The following is a 17716-nucleotide window of genomic DNA, read 5'->3' on the forward strand; positions in this document are numbered from 1 at the left end:
ATTATTATATATATATACATACATACATATACACACACACTCTCTCTCTCACACACATGCACACATTTATATTCTGTTATTCTTTTATATGTTTCAGCATTGAGGTTGTGGCCATGCTGGATCATGTGTATGTGTGTGTGTGTCTATCTGTCTGTCTGTCTGTATGTATATATGTATATGTATGTGTGTGAACAATAATATTTTCAACAGATGTGTTGCAAATGTATCTGATTGTTCTCAAGCTTCAATACTGTGTGTGTGTGTATGTGTGGTGTGTGTATGTATGTATATGTATGTATGTATATGTATGTATGTATGTATGTGTGTATGTATGTATGTGTGTGTATGTATGTGTGGTGTGTGTGTATGTAGTATGTATGTATGTATGTATGTATGTATGTATGTATGAGTGTATGTTTACTTTATTACTAACACAAGCCACTACGGTTATTTAATGTAGTCTTCCTCAAATCACTATCTCTGGCTATTTACTCTCTTCCAAGAACATTTTCACTCACACTTATGTGTTAGCTTCCCATACATTTTACTCATGTATCTATCAGCGTGATAGAGAGAAACAAATATTACATCTAGTTTCACTTATTCGTTGCCCACTGTGTGTGTGCGTTTGCGTGTGGTGTAAACCAGACTAAGAAAAGCATTTGACACACACACCAGAATGTGAGTTTTCTGTAAATCTTGCTTAATTGGAGTTTAAATTTTAAAAACTGGACCTGGCATGACGCGATGCATTGTACTCTTAAAAATGCCAGGTAAATTGTAATTGAAGAAATCCTATATTGTAGATTTGTATAACTCCCAAAGGGAGGCAGATAAAATCTGCCTTTTATAATTAGAGACTAGCAGTATCGCCCGGCGTTGCTCGGGTTGTAAGGGAAATAACTATATAAGCATTTTTAGAGAGTTATAGCCAAAAAGTAGCAAAAAAATGCATTAAAAATTGAAAAAAAATTAAGGTAAATTTTTCTTTAAATCGTTGACACATCGTAGATATTTTTAGAGAGTTACTTCCCTTATATAAAAGCGAAAAAAATGCATTAAAATGGAAAAATATGATGGTAATTTTTTTTTTAATCGTAGACTCATCGTAGACGCGCGCTAATACCCAGAAGGGCTCGTTTGTTATTCTGGGTAACTTTCTGTAAAATTATTAAAATTTTGTTCAAACATCGCTATAGAAAATGGGTTATTAGCTAATATTCAATTGGGTATACAACAAAATTTTACGATAGAATTTGTTATTCTGGGTAACATTCTGTAAAATTATTAAAATTTTGTTCAAACATCGCTATAGAAAATGGGTTATTAGCTAATATTCAATTGGGTATACACACAAATTTTACGATAGAATTTTTTATTCTGGGTAATTTTCTGTAAAATTATTAAAATTTTGTTGAAACATCGCTATAGAAAATGGGTTATTAGCTAATATTCAATTGGGTATACAACAAAATTTTACAATAGAATTTGTTATTCTGGGTAACTTTCTGATACCCATAATAATATTTATGGCAAAATAGGCCTTAATTTCATTTAAGATTGTGGGAAATAACAAACTATCCTTTCTTTCGGTTTGTTTACGTTTAGCGTAATGATTTCAAATAGGCTCATTCGAAAAAGTAAATAGAAATAGTCTAAGGCTTTACTCTTCTGGGAAAGTCTGTGGCTTGGTCCAGTTTCTTCAGAAAACTCACCGAAAGAAACAGTTTTTAAATTTTCACTCCATTCAGGTACCAATTCGTTTTCTTTATCGTTGTCGGATTCACTGTTTTCACTTTAATAGCTGCCAACTTGCAAAGACAAAGGAGGAGAAGGGTGATAGCGTCAGTGAAACAATTCGCTCCCTTTGTGTGTGTGTGCGTTTGCGTGTGGTGTAAACCAGACTAAGAAAAGCATTTGACACACACACCAGAATGTGAGTTTTCTGTAAATTTTGCTTAATTGGAGTTTAAATTTTAAAAACTGGACCTGGCATGCCGCGATGCATTGTACTCTTAAAATTGCTAGGTAAATTGTAATTGAAGAAATCCTATATTGTAGATTTGTATAACTCCCAAAGGGAGGCAGATAAAATCTGCCTTTTATAATAAGAGATTCATACATATGTAAGCAACACATTCAAAGATGTGATTTAAAGGAAATTATGTTTTTTTTCCTGCTATGTCAGTCTAAAAGCCAAGCAGTTGCAATCCACAGCTTTGATATTAACAATGATGGCGTTCCTGAGTTGATTACTGGATGGACTAATGGTAAGGTAAGGTTACTTTTTTTGTTTATAAAAAAAATCTCAGTAGTATATGAAATCTTCATTGTCATATTTCTAACAAAAGTAGAGTGCTTATACGCAGACCTGACAGGAGTAAATAGACACCCCATAAAACATCGTTTTATGTTTATTCTAACTTGTAAAGGTTTATATTTTTTATTGATTGACATTTTTATGTTTCTGATTCTGTATGTGACTATTTAATTATGCCATGTACAAAAGAAGCTTTGAAACTGTCTGAATTTCAAAAAGGTTGTATTGTGGGTCATCCTGAAGGTGTTCTTTGTATAAAATCGCAGAAAACCTTGGGATCCCACTTTCTACAATTAACAGAGTAATTGTGCAATTCACTAGGGAGGGGAAGGAGTCCACATCATATCGCCCAGATCAACTAGGGTCCTCTGATAGGACCCTTCTCTTTACTGTGTGGAAGCACTCCGTCGGTTACGACGACGAGGGTTCCGGTTGATCCGATAAACGGAACAGCCTGCTCGTGAAATTAACGTGTAAGTGGCTGAGCACTCCACAGACACGTGTACCCTTAACATAGTTCTCGGGGATATTCAGCGTGACACAGAGAGTGACAAGGCCGGCCCTTTGAAATACAGGTACAACAGAAACAGGAAGTAAGAGTGAGAGAAAGTTGTGGTGAAAGAGTACAGCAGGGATCACCACCATCCCTGCCGGAGCCTCGTGGAGCTTTTTTAGGTGTTTTCGCTCAATAAACACTCACAACGCCCGGTCTAGGAATCGAAACCGCGATCCTACGACCGCAAGTCCACTGCCCTAACCACTGGGCCATTGCGCCTCCACTGTTCTCTTTACTAAGAGAAGAGTGGAGGATAATCCTCATTACAAAGCATCTGATAGAGCAGAACAAGTTGATATCAGTCTTAGAACAGCTGTCATGTATCTCCACAAACTTGGTTACTGTGACAGAGTAGCAAGAAGGAAGCCACTTCTTCAACCAGCCAATATCAAGCGAAAAAAAGATTGGGCCAATGAAATGGTGGAGAGGTCGCTATCATTTTGGGATAGTCATATTCTCTGATGAGCCCAGATTTGCTGTATTTCCTGACAGTGGTCGAGTGTGGGTCTGGAGATTCTGTGATCAAGAATTTGATGTGAAAAGATTGCAGCCAACAATGAAACAGCAGCTATTCTCTGATGGTCTGGGGAGTAATTTGGAGCAATAGTTCATCAGAGCTGGTGGAGAGTGAGGGAAACATAAACTCAGATAAATATGTGTCCATATTGCAGAAAGGACTCCTTCCAATCTTCTCCAGCAGTGAAATGATTAGAGAAGACTATTATGGAAGATGGGGCTCCATGTCACACGGCTAAAATTACCCAAGATTTGTTGGATGAGAATGGCATTAAAACACTTCCATGGTAGGGCACTTCATAAAAAGAACAAGAAAGCATCTTCAAAGCCAGATCTTTTGAGATTACTGCAGGAAACTTGGTAAGGAATTTTGCGAGAGGATATTCGTCATCGGATCAGTAACTTGCCTAATCAGGTCCTTGCATTGAAAAATGCAAAGGGCATATCGATGCCAGCGCCGCCTTGACTGGCTTCTGTGCCGGTGGCACGTAAAAAGTACCAACCGATCATGGCCACTGCTAGACTCCCCTGGCTCCTGTGCCAGTGGCACGTAAAAAGCACCCACTACACTCACGGAGTGGTTGGTGTTAGGAAGGGCATCCAGCTGTAGAAACACTGCCTGATCAGACTGGAGCCTGGTGCAGCCTCCTGGCTTCCCAGACCCCAGTCGAACCGTCCAACCCGTGCTAGCATGGAAAACGGATGTTAAATGATGATGATGATGATGATGATTATAGCGATTAATAAATAATTTGAATGTATAATTTCAGATTTAAATAAATTTTAATGATTATAAGGGTGTCTATTTACTTCTGTCATGTTTGTGTATGTCTTAATTTTTGAAAGCAATCAGGAATTTGGAAGGATTAAGTCATATAACTAATGTTATTTTATCTATTGTTGTATTGAGCTGGTATTTAAAGTTCAACTGAATACAAGACACATTTTTACCTACTGAAATCTTCCATATTCATTAACCCTTTAGCATTTAAACTGGTCATATCCAGCCCAAAGTATTCTACCTGTTCTATGTTCAAAGTGGCCATGTCCAGCTTCTCATACCTACCCAACTATGTCATAAAAATAAGCAATCATATCATTGAAATCTCAAAGCTATGAAATGATATATCGTAAATTCAAAACAATGTAAATAAATAAGCATTACATTTGACAGTGTAATCTGAATGCTAGAAGGTTAATGTAATAACAAGATTTCAAATGAAATGGTTTTGAAATGCATACCATTATGTAATGGTTAGTATGTAACTTGTCCAAGACAATCAGCAAGAAATATATGATTTGATTACCAAACATTAAAAAAAAAACATAAATAAATCATGTAATTTCATAATCTTTCAGGTTGATGTTCGTAATGACCGTACAGGGGAAGTTCTTTTCAAAGATAACTTCCCAAGTTCAGTGGCAGGTATTGTACAGGTAAATACAGGTGTTCACAGTTCTTTAACTTACAAAACAGTACTGTTAAATTTTGTATTCAGAATAATTCTGTCTTTGTTTGCCTTTAGTCAATCAAGCAGTGAAAGCCCATTGCCTAAGGCTGCAAGTGCACAGCAAAAGATGCAATTTCCTCCCTCCGTCTTTCTCAGTCATCAACCAACATTAAGTTTTCTACCATCTTCTTCCTTGTCTATTGATGTTACTCATGGCCTTTCCATATTTCATTTACTGGAGGTTTCTTCAAATATGACTATTTGCTAGAGGTAGGGTGTCATGATGTTACATGACCAAACTCCTTCGTTTTCCCCCTTTTTGACAGTTGACACAATTGTTTGTTCCAAACGATTTCTTTTGACTAAAGTAGAAACTATATTATCATTGGTAGATTTTACACTTGTTTCTCCGGGAGTTCAGATTACACAAACAAACCCTGCATTTAGAAAGATTCCTGTATTCAACTTATTTTGGATTTACTTCATGTATATACCAAAGGAGAACCTAGAAATCACAGGGAAACAGATCCCTGAATGGGTTGTACAGGTTTCCAAACCAGTAGCTTTCAAGACAGCTCTACTTCAAATGCATATGATGTTGGGCATCTAATGCTAATGCATTTTAGTGTTCCCATTTGCATTGTTTTGAGATTGGGGAGCGGGTAGATTACATTCCGATGCCCTTTCTATCATCTCCTCCTTCAATGCATACTAGGGGTATATAATGTGATGCCAGCATTACAGACGTTTTCTTAAAAATGAAAGGCCTTTTATAGATATCATAGTTGCAGTAGAGTAATCTTGCTGGGTCATTAAAACACTGACAAAGGCCCAGTCTTCATCCAGTTACTTGACCAATATATAAGAAGACCCCCTTCGGTCATGAATGACCATGGAATTGCACCTAGAAAGTTCCCCCTCCAAGGCACAAGTCTGAGCAAGGTTGTTTATGGAAGACCAGCAGTCACCCATGCATACCAGCCTCCCTTCTCTACTCCAGTGATTTTATCCATGGAAAAGGCAAAGGCTGATACAGCTTGGCACCAGTGATGTCACAACTCATTTCTACAGATGAGTGAACTGCAGCAACATGAAATAAAGTGTCTGGCTCAAGAACACAACACATAGCCTAGTCTGGGAATGGACCTCACAAATGAGATGACACAGAAACAAATGGAATAAAAATATGTTATAATTCCAACCCATCCAATATATGCTAGCAAAGACAAAGTGTATGATTTTTATGGTAACTACATCCCAATGATCATGCTTTTATGCTCTTCATTTATTGCTTTCTTCATTAATTCCATAACCTTCTTATTCCATAGGGAGCATATACACAACTTGGTAAGGAACAAATGATATGCTGTTCTGTAGATGGTGAAGGTAACGCATTTCAAATTTTCATTACCTCTGTTACTGTTTTTGAAAATTTATATATTCATTTATTAAATACTGTTTTACATCCTTTCCCATTGATAGTAAATCTGGACATCAGAACATTGTTTACTTTTTACTCTTTTACTTGTTTCAGTCATTTGACTGCGGCCATGCTGGAGCACCGCCTTTAGTCAAGCAAATCGACCCCGGGACTTATTCTTTGTAAGCCCAGTACTTATTCTATCGGTCTCTTTTGCCGAATCGCTAAGTGACGGGGACGTAAACACACCAGCATCGGTTGTCAAGCAATGCTAGGGGGACAAACGCAGACAAACACATTACTACTAATAAACTTGGGATGATTCCATCAGTTATGTGTAAAGTTTTGCTTTGATTTGCTCACACTAAACTAATATTGTAATTTTAAAGAATAAAGAACTGTAATGTCAGTATAAGCATTAAATAGCTTGACTAGATTCTTTACACTAGTGGTTCCCTCAAATTGAACCCAAGTAACAAGGGATTGCATAAGGGTAGTGATACAAATGAAGGTATTTTTAGGGAGGGGAGCATTATGTTTATTATTTCTCATTTGAAATATCCAATGCTATTATTATTTATTAAAGTAAAAGTGGTGAAGTAACCATATAGGGCTACATACTTTGTGGCATTTAATTTCAAAAGGCCTAGTTGGAGGTCCAACCTTCTGAGTTCTTTTACAGGGTTCAGAAAAAGTGAAGGACTGCTGCAATAAGTGTGTGAATCTGAGAGTGGAATATGTTGAATAAAATCATAATTAAATGATCCTCCTGTATTTTCTGTTACCCCCTCCCCCTCATACTTCTATAAGTTTCGCAATGCTCATGTGTCAAAATTGACTTCTGACTACTCAGAAGTCAATGCAATAAAAAAATAAATGAAATTAGCTGAGAAAAATGCAAGCTTAGATTTCAGGATCCTTGGCCTCACAGATGTGATGACTAAAGATCAATGCAGTATACTTGAGATTTGGGGTGAGATGGGGTAGTAGATTAAACTGACCTCAGTATGTGACATACCTTATTCTAAAATAAACCTTGGAAGGACTAAAAGCAAAATTGAACTTTGTAGGATTTGAACTCAGACCATAAGGAAACAAAAGAATTACTACAAACCATTTTGTCCAGTACTCTACCACTTCTGCTAATAATTTCTATGAAAGTATTTTTATACTTAATCTGAGGATATAACACATTGTCTCCCGATTCAGTCAATTTAGAGGTTAACAATAATATTTTACATTTCAGTTCGTGGCTATAACCCTTTGACGTCTGAAACTCTTAGTCTTGGAGTTAGTGTCACTCTGGAACAAGAAACTATCCGAGAACTCACACAAAAGAAACAGGTATGTTGATATTGAGAACCCCCAGTAAAGTATCCATAGCTATGCACATTGCAAGTCACCATATTTTATTCAACTTCATTTAAGCATTCACAAGTAAAATTTCTTAGGACCCAGATCAAACCATATCCTTGTGACTTCTTTTTTAGAAAACATGTAGCTATAGTTATATACATATACTTTATAAATAGGGTTCAGCAACGATTTGCTTCACCACATACCGAAGTTTAGAAGTAGCAGTCACTTAAGCTTACCATGAAATGGTCTTTTTCATGCCAAATTCTGCTTGGTGAAATTACTGATTACTTCTTAATTAATTAATTTTACCCTTTGTTATATATATATGTGTATGTGTTTTAGGATTCTGACTGTCTCTAATTTATTCATTCTTTTGATTTATATATTTATATTGTATTTATTTTGATTTATATATTTATATTGTATACAAATATATACATTCAGGTTAAATGACAAAAACATTATTATTGATTGTATCAGAATTTTGTGTGTGTATGTGTGTGGTTACTGTGGATATGGCACAGTAACTGATATAGTCATGAATGAATTTACCATCTATTCCACTTGCTTTACACCAAGTGATTTGCTTGTTACTTTACCCATCAGATGGCTCTGAGGGCCAAACTGACTCTCATTCAGACCCCAAAAAATGACAATAGTTATGAACACTGACTATATTCATGGGACTATATTCCTCAGGATACGTTAGTAGCTAATGAGTTGACATAAGAATCTGTCAATGTCTAAAGAATAAAGTGGGAAAAGAAAATGTAGAAGCTACTTGACAACTTCTACACAAATCATCATCATCACTCTTCATCTTCCTGTAGCTGGCATAGCCAATGATGAGGTGCCTTCTAAACATTGTAACAGTCAGTAATCATCACTACTTCTTGTCACACACAGAAGGGCTGCAGTGTTACGACCTTTTCAGACCAGCATTTTAAATGTCTTGCAAACAACTTGCACATGCAAGTGCTACCAGTTAAAAGCTCCGTATACCGGAAGCTAGCAAGTGTATGGGGTCATCATGAGAGAATGCGCGCCGTTTCGGGGCCTACCTCTTGACGGCATCAATGAGCACCGGCCCCCCTCACTGATATGAGGCCCCGCTTGCTAGATCAGCTGGTTATGAAGAACTCAATATACTTCTAGCCATCGCTCATCGTCTCTTTTTAGCCAAATCCAGTGGCTAGCCTTCTCCACTGTAGATTGGAAATCCTCGAGTATAGTCCACCCTTGTGTATAATATGCACTCCTTCTCTAACTTGAGTCGTGCGTAATTAAGCCAGCAGCACCTAGTTGGACAAACACTTCCGTGCATGCATAATACAATAATGGTGATGTTCTTAACTGTTATATGGGAATGTAAATATGTTTGCAAAGTGTTTTTGTTACAGGTTATTCTGTGCTCTGAATACTTTTATTTTAATAAATGTTGGCTTACTGCAAGTTATGGATGATTCTTTTATGGCTTCATTGCTTTCAGGCTTAGCTTAAGGTATCTTCACGCCCAACATCACAATATGCATCTGAATAAACATTGACGGACAGCAAATAGAGACTCAAACATTATTTTCATTTTTAACCTCGTTTATAGTATGCACTTGGGATTTTGACCTTTAAATTTTGGGGAAAAAAATGCAGATTATACTCGAGGATTTATGGTACCTACCTCTTCTGTACCTTTGTTTATCTGTGCCCTACAGAAAAACTAATAAATATTACTTATATTGAGAAATAAGTAGAAAATTATTATAATATAAATAATCTTTTCTACTATAGGCACAAGGCTGAAATTTTGTGAGATAGGTATAGTCGATTACATTGACCCCAATGTTCAACGGGCGAAATGCTTAGCGGTATTTCGTCTGCGTTACGCTGTGAGTTCAAATTCCGCCAAGGTCGACTTTGCATTTCATCCTTTCGGGGTCAATAAATTAAATACCAGTTACACACTGGGGTCGATGTAATCGACTTAATACTTATATCTTTCCTTGTTTGTCCCCTCTATGTTTAGCCTCTTGTGGGTAATAAAGAAATAGGTATAGTCGATTACATTGACCCCAATGTTCAACTGGTATTTTATTTTATCAACCCTGAAAGGATAAAAGACAAAGTCATCTGAGCAGAATTTAAACTCAGGTTGTAAAGCCTGAAGAAATGCTGCTAAGCATTTTGTCTATCTTATTAATGATTCTGTCAGCTCACCGCCTTTTTAAAAATATAAATAATAATTCCTCTCGTTATTCTTGTTGTGTCTATCATGTCCCAGAGGGAATACGAAAGAGTGACAGAGAGAGAGAGGAGAAATGGAAAGACAAGAAAAGACGTCAACAAGAAACTATGGCATTACAACCAGCCAGGAACAGTCTTCAGTGCATTTGTGGTACCTGCCAGAGGGAGTGTTTGTCCAGGATAGGACTACACAGCCACAGCAGGAAATGTATCAGGACATGAAATGTAAAAGCCGGACTAGACTACTTTATGCGCAACTCCATTGTCTCCCGAGACAAAAAGGATGCCAACCAACAACCATGTCCCAGTCCTACATTATCCACTGCACCAAATCTGTCTTTCTCAGAATTGGAACTCACTCCTGGCTTATGCCTTTCCTGTAGATGTTGATTTGCAATGGTTCAAGAGGAACATTAACACTGTCCTTGGAGGTTAAACCCATTTTCTGCAGGTACTCGATAACAGCATGATGCCAAATTTTGTCTGTTTTCAAGAGTAGTCACTGCCAGTTACTTCTGAAGTCTTCTTTGAACAGTGAGATGTCAGTTTACCTGAAAAGAAACAATGCAGTTATTAATAAGAAGAGTTTGAAATTTAATGCATGCAAGATTTCACAACTCTAGCATCACTCCTTCATAGTCAGCCTATGAACTTTTCAGCCCACACTTGTATTGTATTGAGTTCATCCTTATTCTGCACATAACATTGACCTCCTGGAATCTGTCCAGAGACGTGCAACCAAACGCATACCCTTCATCAGACACCTACCATATTCTGAGTGCCTTGTTTCCCTGGGCATGGATTCACTGAAGCTCCGGCATCTGGCGACGGACTTGGTAAACACCCACAAAGTTATCAACCACCTCACCAACAACAACACTGAACACCTTTTTGATCTCCATGTGTCTAACACACGTGGACATGCCTACAAAGTCAGAAAACAACACAGCTCCCATGACTTTCGGAAACATTTTTTCACGCTCAGAGTTGCTGAAGCATGGAATAAACTGCCTGCGTCAGTTGTTGACTGCCATGACACTGCATCCTTTAAGGCCCTCGTGCTTTCCGAAATCCGCCGAAACTACACCTGATTATATATGCACTTTAGATGAGTTGTAGTGCACCTGAGCACTGTACACAATGTTTATTATTATTATTATTCTGCACATAATATTTCAGAATCTACTGATGGAACTGAAAAACTATGAAGACAATATACCAAGTACTATCAAGCTCAGTCCCGATGAACGGAATAAAACAACAGGAAGTATTATACCTGTAAGTTTTTCATGAAGATCACCTGAGGTTTCTTTTTATTTCTATCATAAATCTTTCTCATTATCAGTCATTGCTAACTAAATTGTAAATTGTCTTTACTATTATTTCGAAGATGAGGGCGAGTGAGCTACAGCAAATAGAAAAGAGTTTAATGAAGAGAATGATGTTATGATAGTAGTGTGGAGGCGCAATGGCCCAGTGGTTAGGGCAGCAGACTTGCGGTCGTAGGATCGCGGTTTCGATTCCCAGACCGGGCGTTGTGAGTGTTTATTGAGCGAAAACACCTAAAAGCTCCACGAGGCTCCGGCAGGGGATGGTGGTGATCCCTGCTGTACTCTTTCACCACAACTTTCTCTCACTCTTACTTCCTGTTTCTGTTGTACCTGTATTTCAAAGGGCCAGCCTTGTCACTCTCTGTGTCACGCTGAATATCCCCGAGAACTACGTTAAGGGTACACGTGTCTGTGGAGTGCTCAGCCACTTACATGTTAATTTCACGAGCAGGCTGTTCCGTTGATTCGGATCAACCGGAACCTCGTCGTCGTAACCGACGGAGTGCTTCCACACACATGATAGTAGTAGTGGTGGTGATGATGGTGGCAGTGGTGGTAGCCATGGTGATGGTAGTAATGTTATTTTTAATGTAGAAGATGAGGAAGAGAAGCAGTAGTAGTCTCAGTCTGTTTTTTTTAAAGATGCCTACAGCAAGGATTAGAAACAAACTACAAATACATAGACAGCTTCTCTCTAGCTGTATGGATTAAAAGATAGAGAAATATCTAACAGATCTGTTTAGGTTGAGTTTCTACACCTGATCATCTTTATAACCATAAACATCCCTCACCTCTTTTTTTTTTTTCCTTATCACCATTACAACCACTAGCATGGTTTGGAAGGGTCTTAAAAAGAACCATTAATCTATATTGTTGACATCGTTTGTTAATCTAAAGTCTTGTTTACTTTAATTGGAAGCAAAACAGTAAAAATGTTTTCAATCTAAAGCAAACTTTACTTTTTGAAACATTGTTGTGCAAAACCACATGGTTCCGGGTTCAGTCCCACTGTGTGGCACCTTGGGCAAGTGTCTTCTACTATAACCTCGGGCCAACCAAAGCCTTGTGAGTGGATTTGGTAGATGGAAACTGAAAGAAGCCTGTCGTATATATGTATATATATATGTGTGTGTGTGTGTGTATACATTGGTGTGTCTGTGTTTGTCCCCGCCAACATCACTTGACAACCGATGCTAGTGTGTTACATCCCCGTAACTTAGCAGTTTGGCAAAAGAGACCGATAGAATAAGTACCAGGCTTACAAAGAATAAATCCTGGGGTTGATTTGCTCGACTAAAGGCGATGCTCCAGCATGGCCACAGTCAAATGACTGAAACAAGTAAAAAGAGTAAAAGAGTATTTGGAATTAATTACAAGGGGGTGCTGAAAAATTCTTGGCATTAAGGGTATCATGAAAGACCTGGTTAGGGGTCCAACCTTCTGAGTTCTTTTACAGGGCTTAGAAAAGCTGAAGAACCGCTGCAATAAATGTGTGAATCTGAGAGGGGAATATGTTGACTAAAATCATAATTGACTGATGCTCCTGTATTTTCTTTTACCCAAAGCCAGGAACTTTTCAGCACCCACTCATATGCAATGAAACTACTGTATTGATGACATTGAATTAATGTATCAATAATTACTTCATACAACATTTGCGGCATTTAGCTGTGTCAATTTTGATAAACTCTACTGGGACTTGAACTCAGAATGTAGAAAAACGTACAATCTCCTTTTTTTTTCAGGTGGTATCAACCAAGATGTATTTTAGTTTGTTGCACCAGGAATCTCTGTCTCTATTAGCTATTTCTAAATGCTTTTAATGTATATTCAAAGAAAAGAAATTCACTAAAATGAAATTTCATTACAGACAGATACTAAAGTTAACTCAAGGCTTTGTCTGAAACCAGCATCAGAGGATTCTCCAGTAAGAATCGACTTTTTTTCTTTATTTTGCATTGATTTTTGGTGGTGGGGACTGAAGCTGAAATATTTTCTCTCCTTCTCTGAAAACATTTATTGACGTTATTCAGTGACTGCATATTAGACTACCAATCGAGAGTTCAGCTGATTGTATCCAAACATTTGTGTGATATTGTATTTGTGGACAAAACATAATTCACAAAAAAGGGCCCAGTTCACCAGTTTTCATTCTGTGATTTTAGGGATTATCGTGAACTTTGTGTGATAGCGTAAAAACTGGAGTGAAGCTGTTTGTTTTGTTTTGTTATAAATAAATGATGATGATGATGATCATCATCATCATTTAGCGTCCGCTTTCCATGCTGGCATGGGTTGGACAGTACAACTGGGGTCTGGGAAGCCAGAAGGCTGCACCAGGCCCAGTCTGATCTGGCAATGTTTCTACGGTTAGATGCTCTTCCTAACGCCAACCACTCCGAGAGTGTAGTGGGTGCTTTTACGTGCCAGATGAGGCTGGCAAACGGCCACGATCAGATGGTGCTTTTTATGTACCACCGGCACGGTGTCCAGGCGAGGCTGGCAAACGGCCACAATCAGATGGTGCTTTTTACGTGCCACCGGCACGGAAGCCAGTCGGGGCGGCATTGGCAACAGCCACGTTCAGATGGTTCTCTTACGTGCCACCGGCACTGGTATCGCAGCTACAGGTATTAATGCATTCAGTATTAAATGTTTAAAATTTAGGATACAGTTTAGTTACAGAGAATTCTAGATTTTCAAAGTTTCAAATGAATATATTTGTATTTGATTTACATTCCTGTTCCTGCTAACTTAGGAGAGCCAGAGAAAACAAATCTGTTTGCATAAAATCAAATTGTAGTGGGGACAGGGATTTCTACTTGCTTGATCTGGGAGATTGATGCCATTAATTCCTCCTGAACCTTTCTAAATCAACATCTGCTGGAAAGACATGAGCAAGAATAGGATTCCAGAGGGCCAATGATCTGGAAAGAAGGATTGATAATGTATTACAAGATGCTTCCCTGGGCATGGACACATTGAAACTCTGACGTCTGGCAGCTGACTTGGCAGACACCCATAAAATTATCAACCATCTTACAAACAATAACTCTGAGCACCTTTTCAAACTCCACCCATCTAACACCTGTGGACATATTTACAAAGTCAGAAAACAGCACAGCTCCCATGACTTTAGGAAACATTTTTTCACGCTGAGAGTTGCTGAAGCATGGAACAAACTGCCAGCATCAGCTGTTAGTTGTCGGAGCACTGCATCCTTCAAAACTTCCATGCTTTCTGAGATTCGCCAACACTACACCTGATTTTCTCCCCTCCATACACACGCAAACATGTATCTGACTCAAACACTGTTCACTTCCCAGACATTTGTACATTACTGCATATACTTTATACGCACTTTCTGACAAGTTGTGGTGCACCTGAGCACTGTATACAATAATTTCATTATTATTATAATACATGACTGATTTTTAAAAATGTTAATAAATAAGTATTACATTTGACAGAGTAATCTGAATGCTAAAGGATTAAAGTATTAATAAAAAAAAGTCAGGGAGCTTTAATTAACATTGAACCAACCCAATAAAATTGTTGAGTTTTAATAAATTTCTTGTCATTAATCTTTTCTGTTTGTTTTTCTTTCCTTTTACAGGCTCAAGTTCTTCTGTTGATAAACACCACCAATGGTAAGATATTGTTGTTGTTTTCTTTCCATTTTTACTATCTATTCTTTTACTTGTTTCAGTCATTTGACTGTGGTCATGCTAGAGCACCACCTTGAAGGGTTTTAAGTCAAACAAATTGACCCCAGGACTTATTTATTTTTTAAGCTTAGTACTTATTCTATTGGTCTCTTTTGCTGAAGTGCTAAGTTACAGGGATATAAACACACAAACACCGGTTGTCAAGTGGTGATGGACACACACACACACATAGATAATGGGCTTCTTTCAGTTTCCGTCTACCAGATCCACTGACAAGGCTTTGGTCGGCCCAAGGCTATAGTAGAAGACACTTGCCCAGGGTGCCACACAGTGGGACTGAACCCAGAACCATGTGGTTGGGAAGCAAGCTTCTTACCACACAGCCATGCCTGTGCCTAAATGTTTATTTGTTTATGATAGAATTGTAACAGCAAAAATTTCTGTGCAGATAAGATTGTACTCCCAATTTGGGTTCTCCAGTCAAAATCCTCAGCAGGTACTGCATTATATATATTTAGACAACATACATAACATTATGTGCTATATTTCTCTTAGCTTTTGGAAATAGATCGTCATAGAGGCAGTGAACTGGCAGAGTCATTAGAATATGAAATAAAAGGCCTCACAGTATTTGTTCCTTTTTTCTGCACCCAGAGTTCAAATCCTACTGAGGTCAACTTTGTTTTTCATCCTTTTAGGGTTGATGAAAAAAAAAAAGGACCAATCCAGGATTGGCTGAACTGTGAAAATGTCAAACTGGACACCTTACAGTATTTGTTTCTGCTATTTGTGCTCTGGGTTCAAATCTCACCATGGCCTACTTGGGTCATAGACTTAGCACTTCTTAACCATATAGCCATACCTGTGCCTACTAAAACAAAAAAAGCATGAAAAAAAAAGCACTTCAAGGAATTTAGACTGCAGACAACAATTTCCATTAGCTTGTCTCTCTCACTATAATGATATTGTTAACATATTATCAAATATTACATTCTCTGACTTCAAAGAAGAGAAGTAATATTTCATATTTAGAAGAATGTTATTTGTTTACCTTAAGCATTGTAAAAAAACAGTTCACACCACAAAAAAAATAATAAATAAGTAAATATTTAATTTGGATGAATTAATTAAAATTTATGGATTTTTTTTTCTTTAGATACTATTATCCGAGCTGCCCTTGTATTTGCTGAAGGAATATTCAAAGGTGAAAGTCATGTAATGTAAGTAAAAGCCTAGCATAAAACAATTTTATTTGGTAGTAAAATGCTATAGAAGTGACAGCAGATGTTGTCACTTAAATAGTAGTTCATGTCATCAGCTACATATAGTATTTTCCTGCTTACTAATTGAGGTAGTATGTAGTGTAAACATTCAAACGTCATTACTATCTTTCCAAAATCCCGCTGCATTTCACATGGAATACTTGGTTCTCCAAAGTTGTCTTGCTGTATAAGTTGAGCTACCTTTTTTGGCTGCAAATTCAACTTGTATGTTGAAAACATTTCTAGTCTAGACTAAACATTTGTAATATTTGCATGTCTAAAATATATCAAAACATTTTTTTGTGACACACTTTAGAACAAATAAAAATATTTGGTACATTGCATATGTAAATTTTTTAAAATGTATTAAAAATAAGTATTTGTATATTTTACTCTATAAATACAAATAATTTAAACTACAGGAAAATGAATGGTATAGAAAATCTATGTAAAGTTAATTATACAATTTGTTAAGTTACATTTCTTCACCTTGTGCTGTTGTTTTTTTGGGGTTTTTTTTTTTTTTTGAGAAAATGTACTTGCTACACAACATTATTTCATCATCATTTAACATCTATTGTCCATGCTGGCATGAGGCTGGATGGTTTGACCAGAGGTGAGAAGCTGGAGAGCTGCACCAGGTCCAGCCTGATTTGGCATGGTTTCTATGGCTGGATGCCCTTCCTAATGCCAACCACATTACAGAGTGTACTGGGTGCTTTTATGTGGCATTGCACAGGCGCTTTTATGTGAAACCAGCATGCATGCTTTTTACATGGCACCAACATAGGACTCTTGCAGGTCAATCGTCTTCACTCGGGGAAGCAGCCTTTCTTCAAAGTTATTCTTAAACATGAAACGTCTTTTGTAAAACATTGTCAGTAACCACCCTCTTCTCTCATCTTCATCGTCTTCGTCGTCATGGTTGTTATCATCATCATCTTCATCACTTTACATATGCTTTCCAAGCTGTATGTCTCTGGGAGCAGAAGCTCCCATAGACTGATACTCACAGCTATCATTTGACCTGGTTTCTACGGCTAAATGCCTTTTCTTTCACCAACCAATTTACAGAGTATACTGGCTGCATTTTTGTTTTTGTGGCATCAACATATTTTTCATATTTCATTTTACATTAATTTTTCCATGCTAGCATGAATATATATATGAGCTGGCAGAAACGTTAGCAGGCCGGGCGAAATGCGTAGCCGTATTTCGTCTGTCGTTACGTTGTGAGTTCAAATTCCGCCGAGATCGACTTTGCCTTTCATCCTTTCGGGGTCGATAAATAAAGTACCAATTACGCACTGGGGATGATGTAATCGACTTAATCCGTTTGTCTGTCCTTGTTTGTCCCCTCTATGTTTAACCCCTTGTGGGCAATAAAGAAATATATTATTGAGGTATTGTTTTACAGTCAGATGCCCTTCCAGTCACTAACTCTTACCTGTATTTCATGGAAAAGATACCACTTGAGAGCTTAAAAAGTCTGCTGCAAAACAGGACTTAAGGGAACACGCAACTCTACACTTTCTCTGCTTATTTACCATCCACTTTACAATATGCAATGGGTGCAATTTTTGCAGTACTAGCTG

General features: G+C 37.5%; 1 protein-coding gene across 1 annotated transcript in view; it reads left to right on the forward strand.

The window, feature by feature from the left end:
• The window catches only part of LOC115211708 (Bardet-Biedl syndrome 2 protein-like), a 62274-nt gene that overhangs the window by 23072 nt on the left and 21486 nt on the right, over positions 1-17716 (forward strand). Inside the window, exons 8-15 of the mRNA XM_029780360.2 lie at positions 2189-2275; positions 4752-4829; positions 6172-6229; positions 7510-7607; positions 11040-11138; positions 13062-13118; positions 14808-14841; positions 16016-16079. Coding sequence (XP_029636220.1) covers positions 2189-2275; positions 4752-4829; positions 6172-6229; positions 7510-7607; positions 11040-11138; positions 13062-13118; positions 14808-14841; positions 16016-16079 — 575 coding nt within the window. The remainder of the gene's footprint in view (positions 1-2188; positions 2276-4751; positions 4830-6171; positions 6230-7509; positions 7608-11039; positions 11139-13061; positions 13119-14807; positions 14842-16015; positions 16080-17716) is intronic.

The sequence above is a fragment of the Octopus sinensis genome, linkage group LG5 (assembly GCF_006345805.1).
Source record: "Octopus sinensis linkage group LG5, ASM634580v1, whole genome shotgun sequence".
Taxonomy (NCBI): Eukaryota; Metazoa; Mollusca; class Cephalopoda; order Octopoda; family Octopodidae; genus Octopus; species Octopus sinensis.